Below are 19,356 nucleotides of genomic sequence, written 5' to 3' on the forward strand. Positions count from 1 at the left end.
AGGAAGGAAGCATGTTTTGACATTTCTAATGGCAATTTGCTTACCTCAAGCATATTATAGATGATGTAGAGTTTAATGACAGACTGTCCTCTGATCAGGTGGTACATCATGGAATAGTCAACATAGTGCATCATGAAGTAGCAGATTAGCAATATCACTCCTTTGAAAATATCACACACCTGAGCGGGCTGCAGCAAGCGTCTATCACTGAAATATAGAAAGTACACAAAACAAATAGCACAATTGTAAACAATAGCCACATATTAAATATGTTTTTCAAAAGTACATAATAAAAGCACCAGAGCCATTCAACACAAAGCATTTGTACTGAATGGTATGTTTTCTATTGTAACAACAAATGCTTAAATTGTAGCTGGTTTCCCCCCGCCCCCAGTCAATCTAGAACTAATGATTCACACCTAACTCCTTGGGTGAGGGTCACTCAGGACTTAAAAACGATACTGAAAGTAATTTGCAAGAGGAGAGCAGGCAACCTGTTTTGCTGGAAGCAGAATACCTCCTTTCTGAGTTCAAAAAGATCATCATTCCAAGAAGTAACCCATAATAGTCTATTACTATTAATTAAATTAATTAATTGGCAAACCAGTGAAGCTAGGCCAGGCTTGGTGTAATCTGCCCAAACCGTCTTGCCCCCATGAGCAACCTGGCCGCTAAATTCTGTACTGGATGAACTGTCCGAACTGTCTTCAGAGGCAGTCCCACCTTGCAACCTTTAATCTAACCTTACAGGTTAGATAACTTAGATACAGGTGGCACAGAATCCCACCAATCACTGCCCACTTCCCCCTGGATCCTCTTCCCCACCTGCCTGCTCTGCTCACTCAGACTCCTGTCTGTTCCTAACAGTAATTTATTCTGGATTTTAAAACAAAAATGTAGGTTTATTTCGTGAGATGGAAATGTGAACAGCAAACAGAAATTTGTTTATGGCATTTTTATGGCTTTGTGTTTGGAACGCTCAAAGAAATGTAGGGACATTTGTAGGCAAAAAGCTTTGGAAATTAATTGTTTTAAGGAGAAACATGAAGTAATGCAGAGATTTTTTTAAAATCTGCACATGTTGCTGTTTGTCTCCTACAAATTAAACCAAATTAAATTAATGTGATTTGGTTTGTGGTTTCCTAATTTTTAAAACTTCTTGCTCCATTTATTTTGGGAAACTGTAAAAGTTGAACTCTTGAGGAAAACCATGTGGCTTCAACAGAGGGACTGTGGTTACCGATTAAGTAACAAGCCAGAATTTTAAACCAGCTACAAAACCATGAGTCAAGATCCAAGATTGCTTTGAAGGTGGAACAAGGTTTGGTTGAAATGGGAAATGAAGTTCATTTGGTTTAACAGCCAAACAACATATGATTGCTTCATTACTTGAGAGCATCTTACATTGCAATCAGGCATGCTGCAAACGGTGTAGAAAGGGGGATATATGCACAGGCAAAATGACAATTCATATCTCGCTTTATCGAACTTGAGGTACAATTGTCTGAATGTGGCCATCATGTGCTTTAAATTGCCTGAACTATAGAAGAAAATGGATCATACTGATAACAGGGCAGCTACACAATCTATCAAAAGTATATTGTACTGTCAGCATTAACTCAGAAGATGTGTGAATACATTTTGATGAAGAATAATTAAACCCTGAAATCTGACTCTGGTTACATATTGGTAAAAAAATGTTTTGTAAAGCCAAGATTTACTGAAATAGTAATTTTACAAAATATTCAGAGGCATAAACATGTGATTAATTATTTTTTCTCTAAATGCTCAAGATTACTCCAATGCAAGATTAGCCTGTAGCACACAAGAATTGCTATAATCTCAGATCCTCATACAGAATAATTCTTGTTTCAGTCCAAACTCAAATAAATTACAGAAAATGTTTTCAAGCTTCAGGACCTTTTCTTGACAATTTAGAAGTTTTTGTTAGTGTTCTGAATGACAGTGGGTAACTATACCAGTGCTCCCAGGTTCACCCTGGCTTCCTATTTTCTCCAGAGCATTTTCAGGTTACAAGCATATCAAAAAGTCAAGCTCTTCTAAGAGTTAAACTAGACACAACGTAGTACAGCCCCAATCACCTAGACAAGGGTGAGTGGTCAGTCTGATTTTAACTGTACTAAACTCTTCCTTCCTTCAACCAAAAGGGGAGCAAAATTCTTTCTCCATCTTACTTTGCCACAATTACTCTCCCCAAGTGCACTTATTCTCAGCTGAGCTCCAATATTGGAAGTTAACGCAGCTAAGGCAAAATTACTTGCAGAGAAGGAGTCTGCCACACCCTTCCTGATGTCTTTTTCATTTTAAGCCCTCCAGTCTTCTCTGTGTGATTAGGGTAGATTGTGTTCTCTCACACACAAAGTTGCTACTATGACATTTAGGTGGTCTCCAACCTCTACCACAAATCTCCCAAAATTACCAAAAGTGCCACCAACTGGTTACCGATTAAGAGCAACTAGAGCATGCAAAGGAGAGTGACCAATGGATATTCAGCTCAAATTGTCCCTAGACAAAGGTGAGCCATTTCCATAAAATCTGCAAGGTCTTTTCTACCTGAGCACAACACTTTAAAAAACTGCCTGATGTTTGTCAGATTGGTACATTTCAAAGAAGCTTTGTAATGTATATCAGAATTTCCAAAGAGTAAAGATAGCATTCCAGACAGATTGCACTTAAAAGCTACCTTTATTATGCACTGTAAATTCTGAATCTGTTTCACATAATCAAAGTACTGACTCCATCTGCTGGTTAAGAAAAATACCTACATAGGCAACGATGACCAAAAACAAGATTAACACCAGCATACCTTATGCCTGTACAGTAGCACCTTGGTTTACAACCATAATCCATTCCGGAGGTCCAGTTGTAAACCAAAACAGATTGTAACCCAAGGTGCACTTTTGCCAATGCCCCCCCCCCAATGGGTTGTAATCCAAAAAAAGGGACACACACTTCCGGGTTTGACGTGGTTGTAATCCAAAATGGTTGTAATCCAAAGCGGTTGCAAACCAAGGTACCACTGTACTGAAAAAGCTTCAGGATCATACTTCACGGGATAAGCCCAGTGGTTCTCAAACTTTTCTCAGGGCCACACTTTCAGAATAAAAATTTGACTGCGCCACACTGAATTTTTTATTGATAAAAATACACTGAAAAACAGTAAGAATCAACTCCTAGCAGTACTCGATTTTATAATACTGCTTCTTATGCAGTTTATGTTCTTATGCAGCTACATAAGAACAGGAATAATTTCCAAAATATAAATGAGCCTCTTAAATATGTATGCAAACTCAATGAGAGGTGTGAGCTTGTTTTTGCCGAGTAATCTCATTTATATTATGTCTAATTTATGACAAACGCTCATCTCCCTCATGAACACAAAGAAGCCTTTCTCTTTTCTGAACTTTCATATTTGTCAGAAGAAAATCCTTGTTCACAAGAATATGTCGTAGAACAGCCAATGCTCTTGAAGAGAGGAGTGGATACTGCTTCTGTTGTTTATCCATACTACACAGAAATGTTTGATTGTCCTTGAATCTTCCTGCCACACTTGCCATCCTCTCCTGCCATACCCTTTTTGAACCACTGAATTATCCTATGTCAAACAATTATCCCATGAAGAGTTATCAAAATTCTGCAATACTGCACATCCTAAATCTACTTCTGAAACATGCCTTCCGCTGAACGTATTTAGGGTCAACAGAAGTGTTTCCTGCTTTGATTGTATGTGTCAGTAAATACTGTACACACAAAGGCTGCCTCACTTGGCAGTGCTCAAAGTATAATAGCTGGATCAGGAGTAGCCCTTCAGATGTTACTGCACTACAATTCCCATCATCCCTGATCAAGCAACATGCTGCCATGAGGCAATGGGAGTTGTAAAGGTAAAGGGACCCCTGACCATTAGGTCCAGTCGTGGCCGACTCTGGGGTTGCGGAGCTCATCTCGCTTTATTGGCCGAGGGAGCCGGCATACAGCTTCTGGGACATGTGGCCAGCATGACTAAGCCGCTTCTGGCGAACCAGAGCAGCGCACGGAAACGCCGTTTACCTTCCTGCCGGAGCCTATTTATCTACTTGCACTTTGGCGTGCTTTCGAACTGCTAGGTTGGCAGGAGCAGGGACCAAGCAATGGGAGCTCACCCTGTCGCGGGGATTCAAACCGCCGACCTTCTGATCAGCAAGTCCTAGGCTCCGTGGTTTAACCCACAGCGCCACCCGCGTCCCAATGGGAGTTGTAGTCCAATAATGTTTGTAGGGCACCACATTGGCTTCCCCTTACCCAGATGATTCACAAATTGGGTGGAATTTCACGTTACACTCTTCCAATTGTTCCTTCATTTATGCTAAAAAAAAAACCTCCTTCCCCTCATCTCTTCTCAGGGTTCTCCTGACTCTCCAGGAGCACATTTGGCGAAGTGCAAGAGGGAAGGAGAGAAGCCCTACTGCACCAGCAGGAACCCTTGCGCTGGCTTAATGGAATCCAGGCCACTGTTTTCAGTTATAACCGAAGTTTTTAAGAGCACTCCAAAAAATGTAATATGTGAATGAGACCCATTTGGAAACGCAGGCATCACTCAGATGCACTTAGAGAGCCAAGCTACTTCAAAGCATGCATTTTGTGTAAGAAGCATTATTTAAAAGAAGCTAAACTTCTGTAATGTGTTTGCTTGTAGCTTGATCAACAGCAAAAACTACATGCGCACAGATAGCACAACAGCATGCTAAGAAGAAGAAAAAATCAACACCAACCTCATCCTTAGGCCTCGGTGAGAGCTGTCTCAAAACAAACAAGGTGAAATGAGAAATGGCACGACGATTAATAAGATTTCAAAACACTTTCCCTAAAGAAATTTATCTTAAAATTGAATGGGTGAGGTACTTTTCATGAGATATTTTAGTATCTATTGTTTTCATTCATCCCTGTATCTTAGCATGCACATTACTGACTTTATGTTTGTGTACGTGAGAGAGAGGGGGAGAAAGTAAAAGTCACATCTGGGCAGGGTACTCTGCACTATTGAAGATAAGCTTTCTTTCATAAAATCCAGAAATGAATGCTCCAACCCACAAACCCTTCTTTTCATACCAGTTTTGGCATTTGATCCCTGTTTTAGATTAAGCCAGACTTCCCTCCTTTGTCCAAACCAGGGAACTCTGCCTTAATTCCTGTTTACACACCCAGATACTCCTGATCCCACCTTATTATCCTGGCTGTTAACAGCCATTAAACCAAGCTGAGACTTTATTATGCAGTAAAGCAAGGACTGCAGTATGAAGAACACTTGATATGCCCTGCACATCATTTTTTAAAATTAAAACTGCTTTAGATATGGCTTATATCTGAACTATGTCTTGAATACAGAGGTGCTCTTGTGCAAATTGCAGGCAAGATGGTCCTTCAATTACTGAGGGCTTCCTCCTTCTACAGCAGCCCCCTTTGTCATGTCCAGTACTGGTCTTAGGGGGGCAAAACCCTCATGAGTGGCTTTTCATGGACAAAGGGGACTATAGCGGGGAGAAGAGGGTAAAAAAGCCCTATTAAGTGAGCAGAGTTCCACTTGCACAATGATATTTATCTTTCATAAGTAGCTAATACGGAATATTTTGAAACAAACCCATAGCATTCACAAAGTTTACTACTCACACACAAAAATGCTATTAGTCCTCCTTCCTACAATTGTTTGTGGCTCATGTGAAAGAAAAAAAGAATCCAAAATTTTCCTGCCTGGTCTCTGGAGTTGATTTTTCACTTGCCACAGTTAACTTGACTAGTGGTCATTTACAAGCCTAGGATAACAATTCATTTGACAGCTCCTATTCATGGAAATTCAACTATTAAGATTTTCAGTGAAATAGGAAAAATTGCATGGTGTCTCTTAAAATTGACTGGACAATCTCATTTTAGATTTAATGTAAGAATGTACTCCAACTTAACAATTTATTTCATTATCCCTGGGTCTACTCTGGTCAGGAAATAGTTGAATACCACCCAGCAAAATTTATGAACAGAAGTGTGATGTTAATAATGTGATGTTGGCTTTTTAACAACATGACATACAAGTTTACAATTTATGGGAAGAAATCATTTTAGCTGATAATTTAGAAGAAAAATCAGGATATATACTCACCATGAAGGAGTCCCAAGTGACATCATATTCCATCCTATAAAGGAAGTGAAAGTGCTCTTCCCTTCAGTCTGATTTACAAGAAATAAAAGAGAAAGAGAGAGAAAGAAGGTTGTAATGTTGCTACACTAGGTACGTTGACCATCATGGAAAAGAGGGAAAGTGATTGAAAACTTTATTTTCCCTCATGTAGCACATACAGACTGAAGCAGGAAAAGAGTGTTATTCTCTTTGAGATGAATGGAATGAATCATATCTGCCTAATTAAGAATTTTGGGATAATCAAGAATTTAACTCAGCAAAAAGGAATTAGATCAAATCTGCTATTGTCAAACTTCCAATATGAGACAAAAGAAAAAGGAAACAGAGAAGAAAGCCTGTATTTCTAAAAAGCTGATATTACTATTTCGTGGAATTAAATCCATTGATGGTGTACATATTACCTACCAAAAGACTGAAAGCCCTATGGTCTCATATAAGGGGAATACAGCAGTGCATATATTTATTTGTTAGTGAACACAAATTGATCCACAAAATGAGTTACATGAATTTATGCCTTTGGGATCACACTGCAAACTTGGCAGAACATGTAGTCACAAATTACTTAAAATGTGGTAAGTTTGAAACAACAGGGAGGGAAATCTTAATGGAGGAGAAAGTATGTATTTCTCCAAAAGAAATAAAAGATATGGCAGTGGAAATCCACTATTTTCTGGTTACCAACGAAGGCTCAATTTGTGGCAAAAGCTATTGGTGTATTTAGCAGAATGTGCCCTGGACAGCGATAAATTTACCTTTGACAAAACTGCCGTAATCTGTGCTGAGCCCATCACATAGGGCACAACATAAATATTTAAGTTACGAACAAAGCTTTGCTTAAAAGATCACCTTCTAGGAGGAAGGCTACCCCAAGTTTGATTTAATGCTGCAGACCTACATCAGCTGTGGGAGTGATGCAATAACACCTAACTTGGCTTTTCTTCCATGACTGCTGTTCTTTTGGGCAATGTTCCAAGTGCTACCTCGGGCCCCAGGCTTTGCTAGACCCAGATCTGCTATCTGGACCAGCAATGAGTGACATAGTCTCATTTGGCTTGCAGAAGTTGGGTGTACTGAGGCAGCACGACTGACATTCTGAAACTGTTCACCTGGAAATACTCCGGCATCAGAAGATACCAGTAAGTGTCCATTGCATGATTACAGAAGTACAAATTTTAATACAATTATTATTATTTTTTAAGTAATTAACCCTGTTAGCTAAACATCTTGCTCAAACAATCCAAAATTAACCTGGCAGTCTTGAAAGAACCCGCCCCCCTAAGATGCACAAGTACAAAAGAACAGGAAATAATCTTAGCTATGAAGAAATCGCCTTATTCTGTTTTTATCTAGTCCAAGAGTCTGGATGCAGAAACACAGCTATATGCAATATTTGCACTTTACATGAATCATGAGAACATGGATGAGGATTAACCTCACAAAAGAAAAGGACTGCTATACTTTCAGAGCAATAAAGAATGGGAGAATAGAATCCCGTTTAAATAATTTCGAAGAGACTAGAATAAATGGAGTGTAAACAAAGGCTGGAGATATAGGATATTTAGTCTTTCTGCTGAGATCTTGAAAAAAAAAAACCAGAATGAAGGGAGGAGCACTTTTTGTTTTTACATAGAATGGAATATGATGTTGTCTATAGTCCTTAAAAACAGCTCAAACACACCAATGCCCACATAATACTGGAATATGATCTTAAATCTAATTATTTCAGTACTTTATTCCTCAGAATGTCATTTGTTAACAGGCCTACATATATTTTTCTACAGCAATATTTTCACTGTTAAAAACATGCAATAATCAAGAAACTTGAAAACAGCCATTTTTTAACCATGGAAGACAAAATTTATAGTGCATTGTGGAATTAGGTGCTGAAGAAAATGACCCAATTAAAGGATTTATTAAACAAGTTGCAAATTATACAGCATCAAAAATGTATTTGCAGCACAGTTCAAAAGGGACATTTCATTCTAAAAAAAGGAGCACATAACCTGATTCTTTGCACTGACAAGCTCAATGGGGAACTGATACCAATTTTGATGTTTCTGGATTGTACTCAAGCCTTTCAAAGAAGCTGGATATGCTGAAGTCTTAGCTTCTGACTTCAGTACCAGGTTTTTTCCAGTCCCCTACAACTGGTCTTAACAACAACAGCAACAATAAAACTAACAACTGAGTACAAGCACGCCAGACATGGGATACATGGTACATTCCCAATTGTATCATGAAGAATGTGAATGTTTATCGGCAAGACGATTAATTTATTAAGTGGGCAATACATGGTATGGTCTTTCTACAGACAGGACAGTTAATAAGATGGCCAGCACATCTCACAATGTTTTCAAGTTGGCTTGTTTCGAAGAAACTATAGTTAAAATTAACTACCATTTGATCATGTCTGGATGAGTTGACAAAGTTGTTGTTAAGCAGAAACTATTACTACTTACCTTGTCAGAGGTGGTGTGATTATATGAGCCTGAGGCTTATAACAACTAACTCACATCACTCTACATTATGATTTAACCTGATGCTAAATAAAGATTGCTACCAGTATTTAGAGGTATTTGAATGGGTTTATTTTATAATCCTATTATTCTACATTATCAGAGATGCTAAATGATCCTTGGAACTAAGAGGACTATCCTGTAGCCTTCTCCTGAATGGTTTTTGACAAAATTACCCTGCAGGAATTTAAATAATGGAGTAAAATTCAAAAGCTTTAACACTTGCATTTAAATAAAGGGTATATTCCAGAGTAACATCCTGAGGTCCAGCACCGAGGGCCTTCTGACGGTTCCCTCACTGCGAGAAGCCAAGTTGCAGGGAACCAGGCAGAGGGCCTTCTTGGTAGTGACGCCCGCCCTGTGGAACGCCCTGCCACCAGATGTCAAAGAGAAAAACAACTACCAGACTTTTAGAAGACATCTGAAGGGAGCCCTGTTTAGAGAAGCTTTTAATGTTTGACGGACTATTGTATTTTAGTATTTTGTTGAAAGCCGCCCAGAGCGGCTAGAGAAGCCCAGCCAGATGGGTGGGGTATAAATAAATTGTTGTTGTTGTTGTTGTTGTTGTTGTTGTTGTTGTTGTTATCCACCTGCAAGCTACAAATTCGGTAGCTAAAAAAAAGACATGGTCAGTATTCAACAAAGTACCGTATTTTTCGCTCTATAAGACGCACCAGACCACAAGACGCACCTAGTTTTTGGAGGAGGAAAACAAGAAAAAAAATATTCTGAATCTTAGAAGCCAGAACAGCAAGAGGGACCCCTGCACAGTTCTGTTCTTGCTGTTCTGGCTTCTGGGATAGCTGCGCAGCCTGCATTCGCGCCATAAGACGCACACACATTTCCCCTTACTTTTTAGGAGGGAAAAAGTGAGCCTTATAGAGCAAAAAATACGGTAGTTCAATTAGCACAAGGATTTCTGTTAGTGCACTGAAACTTCCCCTTCCTCTCTGATCTCCATGTGCCCCTGTGCCCTCCGCAGATCTGCTTCAGAGGGTTGGGAGAACCCACAGAACAGATTTGGAGGGTGTGCAGTGAGCATGAGGAGAGAGAGGGAGGGAGAGAGTTGTGTTGTGCAGCAAAGAGTTCTTGCACTAACAGAACTACTTTTTTATGTATTTTGGTCCTTTTAGGAAAATCATTATAACTTAGTAAAACAAAACCTAGAAAATAAGGTTCCTGGCACGCCCTTAACAACAAATTCTGGGAGAGGACGTAGAATTTTTGAGCTAACTGCTATTCAAAACCACAACTGGGTGAGGCTCAAAAATGAATATCAAGTGTTAGGATTATTTTTTGTTTGCTTTTCAGCATGAAACTGTTTGCAATTTCAAACCAGCTCAAGCCTTAAGACTGACAAAGTTAAATAGGCCAATTAAAGTATATTTAGATCAACTAAGTAAGAGAAATAAAGGAACTTACCGCAAGCCATAACAAGGTAATGTGATGAACCTGAACACTGCCAGAAAAACTCTCAATGGGAGGAGTGTGAACACATAGAGAAAAGCATCCAGGCACAAAAAAATCCCAAAAATCATCAACTAGAGAGTAAAAGGAAAGAGAAATCAGAGTAAAAACAGTTACTTTAAAGATTTCCATGCTGATCAGCATCACAATTCTAAGTCTATAAAATCACCCTTACTTTTACACAAAAGTAATACACAGAAAGCACTTACACACCAAAGACCTTATTAGAACTGCCACAAATACAGAATGCAGAAATCCTCACAAAACCAACATCAGCCAACAAAAGAATAACCTAAATCTTTCTAAAGGTTTGGAAGAACAACTATTTTTTCACAATTTCCCTAAACCTAAATGTGTGACACCATGCCAGTAAAGTAGTGGCCATGATGTTATGAGATTGAAGCACTATTTGTTTAGTCTGGGAAACTTTATGGAACAATACACTGTGCACTTGGAAAGTGTTCAAGAAAATGTCTGCACTGTAAGAATCAGTCAAAGTTTGCAAACGTTCATGGCTCAATGAGTCCAATCTTTCCTCAATAGATGACCTATTCCTGGACGCAATTTTAGATAATCAGCCCTGACCTTCCTTTCACATCATGGTGACTACAGTCTATCTGAAGTAGAGACAGGCAGCTTTTGCAGAAGTTATTTTAATTTTGAAAGTTGCCCCTCACATGGAACACTCTATGAAAAAATGTTCAGCTCTGCATACACCAGTATTTTTCAGTTTGTGAATTAGGGAATCCTGGGATTTCTCAATGAGAAATATAAGAAATCAAATACAGCTTTTCCGCTGTTGACATCCCATACAAGCCATCCATATAGTAGGCACCTTCCTAGGTTGATACACCTTCTTAGTTGATGCAGAGTAACTATGAGGTCTAATGGGCCTGGCCAATGTCCCATGTGAACTGAAGGTGTTTTTCAGCCTGGAACATATGGCAAAACCATTTGTATTAAATAGATGTGGAAAACATTTCCTGAAGATAAGGAGGGTGAAAATAATTAGTTTATGGTTCACGTGTTATATGTTAATTATATAGTATGGAATTGTGTACAGTACTGTTAAATCATCTTTAAAATGACTTCTGAGTCATCACTTTAAAAGGTTTTTTAGAAACCCAGTAAAGGTAAAGGGACCCCTGACCATTAGGTCCAGGAGTGGCCGACTCTGGGGTTGCAGAGCTCATCTCGCTTTATTGGCCGAGGGAGCTGGCGTACAGCTTCCAGGTCATGTGGCCAGCATGACTAAGCCGCTTCTGGTGAACCAGAGCAGCGCACGGAAACACCGTTTACCTTCCCGCCGGAGCAGTACCTATTTATCTACTTGCACTTTGATGTGCTTTCAAACTGCTAGGTTGGGAGGAGCAGGGACCGAGCAACGGGAGCTCACCCCATCGCGGGGATTTGAACCGCCGACCATCTGATCGGCAAGTACTAGGCTCTGTGGTTTGACCCACAGCGCCACCCGCGTCCCTCTAGAAACCCAGTAAGATTGATTAAATTAGATAAACATACTAATATCTAATTCCAATGTGTAAAAGTTATATTTAAAAAAAGAATCCCACCAACATATTCCTATTTTATTCCCACCAGCCAATATTAAGTTCAAGTCCCACTGTTTCAGTGAGAGAACTAAGTAGATTCTTATGGGGCATTTCGTAGTCTGCTTTGGGAGTCTTCAAAGAAGCTCACCACACTGAAAAGATATAATAGTTCAGGGAGCTCAGCTTGTCAGATAAAACTATCTGCCCCCCAATGTACTTTCTGGGGAGTCTCTCAAGTGTTTGGGGGAGATGCAGGGGGAAGGGGGGGGAGCCCTGTTGGGCGAATGGAACTCCTTATTCAGGCTTATGCTAGTGGGACTCCTTACCTGAATCCTGCCAACCGTTAACAACTTTACAGTTTAATAATAATAATAATAATAATAATAATAAATTTATACCCCACCCTTCCCAGCCAAGACCGGGCTCAGGGTGGCTAACACCAGATATAAAACAATTGATTGAAATACAACTTAAAAAACAAGATTAAAATACAACATTAAAATGCAGCCTCATTTCAGCAGAAACTCAAAATAAAGCACACACGAAAAACCCCCACAAACTTCTTGAAGCAGGAAAATAGGAAGGTGCCTTAAACAGAGTCAGACTGTTGGTCCATCTTGCTCAGCATCTAACTCTAGCATTTCAGAAAGGATGATGCAGGATGTAAGTGCTGTCATTTTACTCGGCATCTTTTAGAATAGAAATGATGTTTATAGCACCTACATAAGGTTTACCCATGGAAATAAGTAGACATAAACCATTTACGAATGGGTTCCCATTAGTGTGTCTCGTAGCCTGAAACACGATCCACTCATAATGACTGGCATCTGTGGCTTTTTTTGCCAGGGGCAAGCCACTTTTAAAATTGAGCTACTGCTTTTCTCTTTGGCAGTGGAACTGCTGCAGAGAAAACAACAAGTGAAGCTCTGGCTGCACATGCTGTTCTCTTCAGTCCACACACCCTTTGGACACAAGCCTACACATTCAATTATGGTATCACCATACAAAAGACAAAGTGATGCTTTTGGACTCCATACATAAGACACAGCCCTCAGACAGTGTACAGGGAAAAAGTAATTTTTAAAATTATTTTTTGTAATTTAAAACCTATTCAGTTATGTTTTTAATAAAACCAGAATTTGAATTTATCAGCCCAAGTAGAACGCTGAGAAAGTAGTTTACCTTTTCCAGCTCTCTTGGTATTCGCATGCACGTGTACACTCGTTCCCTCCTTTCTGTGTACTTCGCTTCATTATGTTCCAGGAAGTAACCCCTTGTAAGCTCTGCATTGATGAACCTCAATAGCGAAAGATCTGCAACAGAAGAAAATTTGTTTTAAAGCAAGTTGTACTTAAAAAAAAAAAAACACTTTATTTTTTTCTAGGCTAAAATATTTGTTTTCCATCTTCAAAACATGTATTCCAAGAGTGGATGGGTTTAAATTAAGGTGGTTTAAATCAACATATTACCTATGACCACATAGTATCTTTTCAATGTTGTTGCTTTCCACTTCACACCTGCTCCTTTTTCTCTCATGCTTGAGCCCAAAATCCTGCTCAAAGCCCAGACGCAGAGTAAGCCAGCAATCAAAATGTTTGCTCATTGCAGCCCATGCGGTTAGAGAAAACTAGGGACGGAGATTTTACAGAACTGATCAGCTGTCAGCTATGGTTTGGTGGTCAACTGCAAATGCCTCAGATGTAACGACAGACTATGGTTTGCCCAAATCAGGAAGTCAGAGAGGAAATTTGGACATGTGAAGAGATGCAAGAGGGAAAGGAGAGAACACCAGCATGATGATGGCCGAACCTTGGTTCAGAATTACAGTACAGTCCATACATAATACCAAACCATGGTTGTTCTCAATTTGTTATTCAATTTTAAGACATGATTAAATGTAGCTTTAACATTCTTGCATTTAGATTTAACTTTAATTACTTTCCATCCACCCACTTCAAACATCTACCCATATGAGCAACTTTTAAAGTGATTTTAGCTTTATTTTTTCATACAGATAGAATCAGAGAATAAAAAAAAATTGTAGAAATGGAAGGGACCCCAAGGTCCAAAACTCTGCAATGCAAGACTAGACGATGCATCCTGCAATCTCTTTTGGAAATGGGAGTTCTAGTGTTTACACAGAACTCTTTAAACAAGAACGGCATCCACATTTAATTCAGTGGATAAAAATTACCCATTTATGTTTTTCTTGACATGTTCATGAAGAAAATACTCCAAAGCCTCACATGAACTCCAGAACAAATTTAGAGTTCCAAATCCAGCTACTCATTCCGCATAAAACAATGGCCTAATGCCAAGTTAATGTGTAGCTGAAATGCAGACTTTGCAATTCATATTACACTCACTACACCTTACCACCCTATAGAGAGGAGTGGCAGTTTTAGCATTCTGCAAAACGCTACTCCCAGTTTGAAAGTTTATATATATATAAACGTGTGTGTATGTGCGTATATACACACACACACACCTGATAGATCAGCTCAGATTTGTTTATTTCTATCTAGTCATCAGACTAATAATAATAATAATAATTTATACCCCGCCCATCTGGCTGGGTTTCCCCAGCCACTCTGGGCGCCTTCCAATAGAATATTAAAAACAATAGAGTCAGATATTAAAAACTTCATCAAAAACGAAACTTTTAACAGTACAAAAGGAGCCAATTAAAAGCTATAAAAATCTGTTCTCGCTTAGATACCAGAATTTGTCTTCTGGTCCACTTATGTTATTTTGAGGAATGGGTTTACTGTACCCCTAAGATACTATTAGAAAAACTACAGTGTATCATGTCATTATCTCTACAGAAAGAGGCCTCGTGAATAGAAAGTGGTAAGGATGACATAGGCCAACTGAGGCAGGGCTTATGTCACCCTCCCAAACACTGGAGATGACAATGCGATCATTCCATACCTCCTTCCATCGACTTTGCACCATTTCCTTGTGCATGCACCCCAGTCTTACATGTCCCTGCTATGTCAGCTTGCCCTTACTATTGCTTGTTGTCTGCTCCAAAGGCACCCCTGAGATCACCTGGACAGTACCTCTGCCTTTCTGTCACATGTCTTTTGGCTCCTGTACCTTATCCACTTCATGCCAATGACTTGGGCTTCCCTCCTGTGACCACTCACATCTGAAATGATGGGCAAGAGCTGCCTATCACCTAACAGTCAATGTTAGCATCGAAAGCAGCTCAGCTATTTCAAAGTTTGCACTGTTTTACTAGAATTTGTAAGGCTTCAGAGACCACCTCTCTGGCATTGTCACTATGCCAATTTTGATAAACTCACACAGAAATTCAGGGCAATCGCCACACAAAGTGAAAACTGCTGCAGCTACATTCATGTTTATTGCCCCAATAAAGGCATTCATGTTTATTGCCCCAAGGCTGCAGAATGATATCTCCTCTAAGGTGCATTATTTGCCCACTCTGTTTCCCAGAAGAAGGCAAAGCACATCTATTTCAGCTTGTCTTTTGCTTGACTGGTTATTCTTTTGGGGGTTTTAGACTGTTTGTTGTTTTTAATCCACTGCAGGTTTTGTATTCTGCTGAACCCTGGAAAAGTGGCTAGTAATTGTGCTTAATAAATATAATAGAACCACCAGAATCTTGAACTCTTTGTTTCAGAAGATACAGGGAAAAGTTGCACCAGTGCACCCGTTTTTATGTTTATTAAAAATATAAACTACCAACTAGTAATTGCACTAATGCTTTATCCTCTTTGGTGGAAAAATATATGAAAAGTTCTCAAGATGACAGGCTCAAATCTCATTAAACTGTATTTACCTGATCCCAGAGAGCTCAGCAACTGTTGGCTCAATCCATTATAGACTATTTATTACTCCCTAGCTCAATTTCTGCTGCATGAGCCAAGAGCCATGCTCAGGAAACACAGATCATGCCATGTCATCTGCCTAGTAAACAAAATCGCTGCTGTTCTGAACCTAATTTTTAAAAAAAAGATTTAAAGAACAGAACTAACCTTTACAACCAAAAGCCACTGAAGTTCATCTGTGAAATCATTAGGTCAAGCACAAGTCAGGTAACCACAAACATACAAAAAATATTGGAGTGGGAAATCACTTTCTCTACTGTTAACTCTACAATGGGAACGAAACTGTTATTTGCAGAGAATGAACCTACTATCTGACAAGTAAGGAACTTAAATGCATATCCAAAATCTCTGAATACAGTATAAAGGTTCCAATTTTGGTTAAGTAACTTGTGTATTCTGGAACGTTTACAAAGTACAGCCAGCTTCAAATATTTGCACATGTATATGAACTGCAGCTTTTCCAAACAAAAGAAACAGGTATGATGCAATAAAAAAGGTTGGCTGCACAGGGGCATTTGTAACAGTCGTTGCATAAAGACAATAATCTGAACCATAACTTGGTGGGTTGTAAGCCACAAATGAGATCTCATTTCCTTGAATGAAGCTCTTTATGCAGGATGAGAAGGAAATGAGATCTCATTATTTCTTGTTTTGATCAAACCTTAGTTTCTTATTACATCTGAACACACTTATTACATCTGAACACACAAACTCTGGTTCGAGCTATCCCTTCAAGTCACAATCAAACCATGCTTTGCAATGCAGACTTGAAGCTCCAGAAGAGAGGAGGCAGTGTTTGAGATGACTGCTTATTTGGGATATTCCAGAGACAGAGGGAAGACGTTCATCTGAATGAAGCCTCTACTTGACTGTGACCAAATAATAGGCAACCAACTGACCAGGTCAGCATTACAAGCCCACCAAGAATTTACCCTGAAACCAGACAAGATGGGAAATGATGTTGGCAATCAAGCTGGGCTCTCTCTAAGGCTTTGCTTGTTATTGAAGTTTCTCTTGTTCTATTGGACCAAACACAATGTGGGAGTGGGGGGGGGGTAGGCCTGGGTGATATACAGTGGTACCTTGGGTTAAGTACTTAATTCGTTCTGGAGGTCCATTCTTAACCTGAAACTGTTCTTAACCTGAAGCACCACTTTAGCTAATGGGGCCTCCCGCTGCCGCCAGAGCATGACTTCTGTTCTCATCCTGAAGCAAAGTTCTTAACCCAAGGCACTATTTCTGGGTTAGCGGAATCTGTAACCTGAAGCGTCTGTAACCTGAAGCGTATGTAACCCGAGGTACCACTGTATTGATATATCGCCCAGGAGTTGTATGCGGGGCAAATCGCAATGACAGCTTCACTCGGGGGTATATTGCAGGTGAAACCACCGTCTTCTGAGTCCATCTGCTACCAGCACCCGGCATGCCAATGGAGAAACAAGCTGCAGCTGGGTGCTGGAGGCAGAGGGACTCAAGAGCGGTGACAGCTTCATCAATATACCACTGAGTGAAACCACCATAGCAGTCTGCCCTCATACTGGCAGAGGGAGAAACAAGATGCACCGGCAAGGCACGATACAGCTTATTCCTCCCTCTGCTTCTTTAAACTGCTCAGCTGAGGAGCTCATGGATGCCCTTGTCTCAGCCAAGCAGTTTTACAGAGCCCCCAGCCCACCACTGGCTCACACTCCCCAGCTGAGAGAGCCCTGATCTGGCTCCTGTTTGCACGGGAGCAGTATCAGGATCACGGCTCCTCAGCTGGGGAGGTGTGGGCTCTGTCACACTTCTCCCTTGCACCCCCACAAAAGAGAAGGCTAAAGGAGACCCCACCTCGCCTCCAGGTCGTGCGAGGCAGGCTCATGCACTTGCCTCATCCGCAACAGCCTTGGCATGGGGTCTGGCAGGCTCAGCCAGGTGGTGCGAGGGCTCTCTGATGCTGCTGCATCGGCAGCCCCGCCTTGTGGACTTTGCCCGGGAGGGTGGGCTGCATCTTTCCTCCAGGGGTGAGCAACCACCCCAGGAGTAAAGAGGCAGCCACAGGTGAAGGTGGGGGCCAAGTGAGCAAGGTAGCTTGCCCACCGCCCACACTGGCGAAGCGAGCCTCAGGAAGGAACCCCAAGGTCCTTTCTGTCCCCCAGCTGAGCAGCAGGCTGGGGCCAGCTGCATTGGCCCCAGCCCATGAGGCCCTGGTGTGAAAGTGCCTCAGCTCCCATGGTGAGAGTTGAGGCAGTTTCCCCCTGTGCCTCACTGGCTGGGGCCAATGCAGCTTGCTTCAATATCGCGGTTTATCCTGGATAAAGTGTCAACCATTAAAGTGAGTGTTTTACCAAGAATGCTTTTTATTTCAATCAGCTCCGGTGATTGGCAAGGTGGAATGCTTCTTGAAATGGTAAAAGGATATTTCGATATACCGTATTTTTCGCTCTATAAGACACACCAGACCACAAGACGCACCTAGTTTTTGGAGGAGGAAAACAAGAAAAAAAAATATTCTGAATCCCAGAAGCCAGAACTGCAAGAGGGATCGCTGCGCAACCTGCAATCGCTCCATAAGACGGACACACATTTCCCCTTACTTTTTAGGAGGGAAAAAAGTGAGTCTTATAGAGAAAAAATATGGTATACCTTGGCAAGGGAAAAAACCAAGAATAAAATATAAGATACTGATAGATGCTAAAGAAAGAGGAGCTTCCCCCCTGCCAGATCTGAGAATTTATTATGAGGCATCCTGCCTATGTTGGTTAAAGGAGTGGTTGTCATTAAAGAATTCACATATTTTAGACTTAGAAGGGCATAACATTAAGTTTGGTTGGCATGCATATCTGTGGTATGAAAAGTTGAAAATACATAGAGGTTTCACAAATCACATTATTGGAGGGGGGAAATGAGTATAAGTATAAAAATTTATTGGAATGGAAAACACCACTATGGCTCTTGCCTTTAGAACCCATAGAGGTGTATAGGAAGGAAAACTGGGCAACTTATAGAAGCTTAATAACAGAGGAAGGTGGCAAGTTTAAGTTAAAAAAAGTTTGAAGAATTACCAGGAATATTAACAACTTGGTTACAATATCACCATTCAAATAAAGTGTTTAAAATGGATTAAAAGCTGGGTTTTGTGACTCAAAACCTCTCAGTTAGAGAGACACCTGCTAAATTAGTAGTATTAAAATAAAAATTGTTCATCCTTTGTTTTCCATTCTAATAGCATCTTCTACAAGTGAAATCTTCATTGATACATAGGGAAATCGACATAGGACATAATATAGAAATGTCGGCGTGGAAGCGATTGTGGAATGTAGATTTAAAATTTACTTCATGTTATGGGCTAAAGGAAATTTATTTGAAAATGATTTATAGATGGTTTAACTTGGAAATGTAGTAAAAGTATTATAAATATAAGCAACCGCAGAAAGAGGCAGAGGGAGATTGAAATAAGATATTGGAATTTGATGTTGAAAATGTTTTCTTTTCTTTCGTTTGTTTGCTGCAAAATGGAAAATTATAAATAAACTTTTAAAAAAAACATCGCGGTTTATTGCCAAACCACGATGTTTGGCTGGTGATAAATCACAATGTTGAAAATCCAACATCGCCCACCCTACTGTGGGGGAGGTCTCTACTAAAAAAAAGGAAAAAGGTGGTTGCTCTTTTCTATTAATTAGAGATTTCCCTTTAAATCTATTTGGAAGCTGCGGCTCATGCAGAACATCATGGCACTGTTGACAGCTAACAAGGAGAAGCATGCACATGTTTAACTAGTCTTCAGCCACTGCCCT

At 40.1% G+C, this 19,356-nt stretch overlaps 1 protein-coding gene across 3 annotated transcripts in view; it reads right to left on the reverse strand.

Annotated features, from left to right (window-relative positions):
* TAPT1 (transmembrane anterior posterior transformation 1) overlaps window positions 1-19,356 on the reverse strand; it is a 61,413-nt gene that overhangs the window by 23,989 nt on the left and 18,068 nt on the right. For 2 of the 3 annotated variants that reach the window (XM_081019973.1, XM_081019971.1), the window contains exons 2-5: window positions 12,906-13,036; window positions 10,129-10,247; window positions 4,773-4,796; window positions 45-207 (exon numbers count right to left, since the gene is read on the reverse strand). In XM_081019973.1, the coding sequence (XP_080876099.1) occupies window positions 45-207; window positions 4,773-4,796; window positions 10,129-10,247; window positions 12,906-13,036 (437 nt within the window). The remainder of the gene's footprint in view (window positions 1-44; window positions 208-4,772; window positions 4,797-10,128; window positions 10,248-12,905; window positions 13,037-19,356) is intronic. The other variant, XM_081019972.1, reaches the window with a different exon arrangement.

The sequence above is a fragment of the Podarcis pityusensis genome (genome assembly GCF_964106645.2).
Source record: "Podarcis pityusensis genome assembly, chromosome: 9".
Classification (NCBI taxonomy): Eukaryota; Metazoa; Chordata; class Lepidosauria; order Squamata; family Lacertidae; genus Podarcis; species Podarcis pityusensis.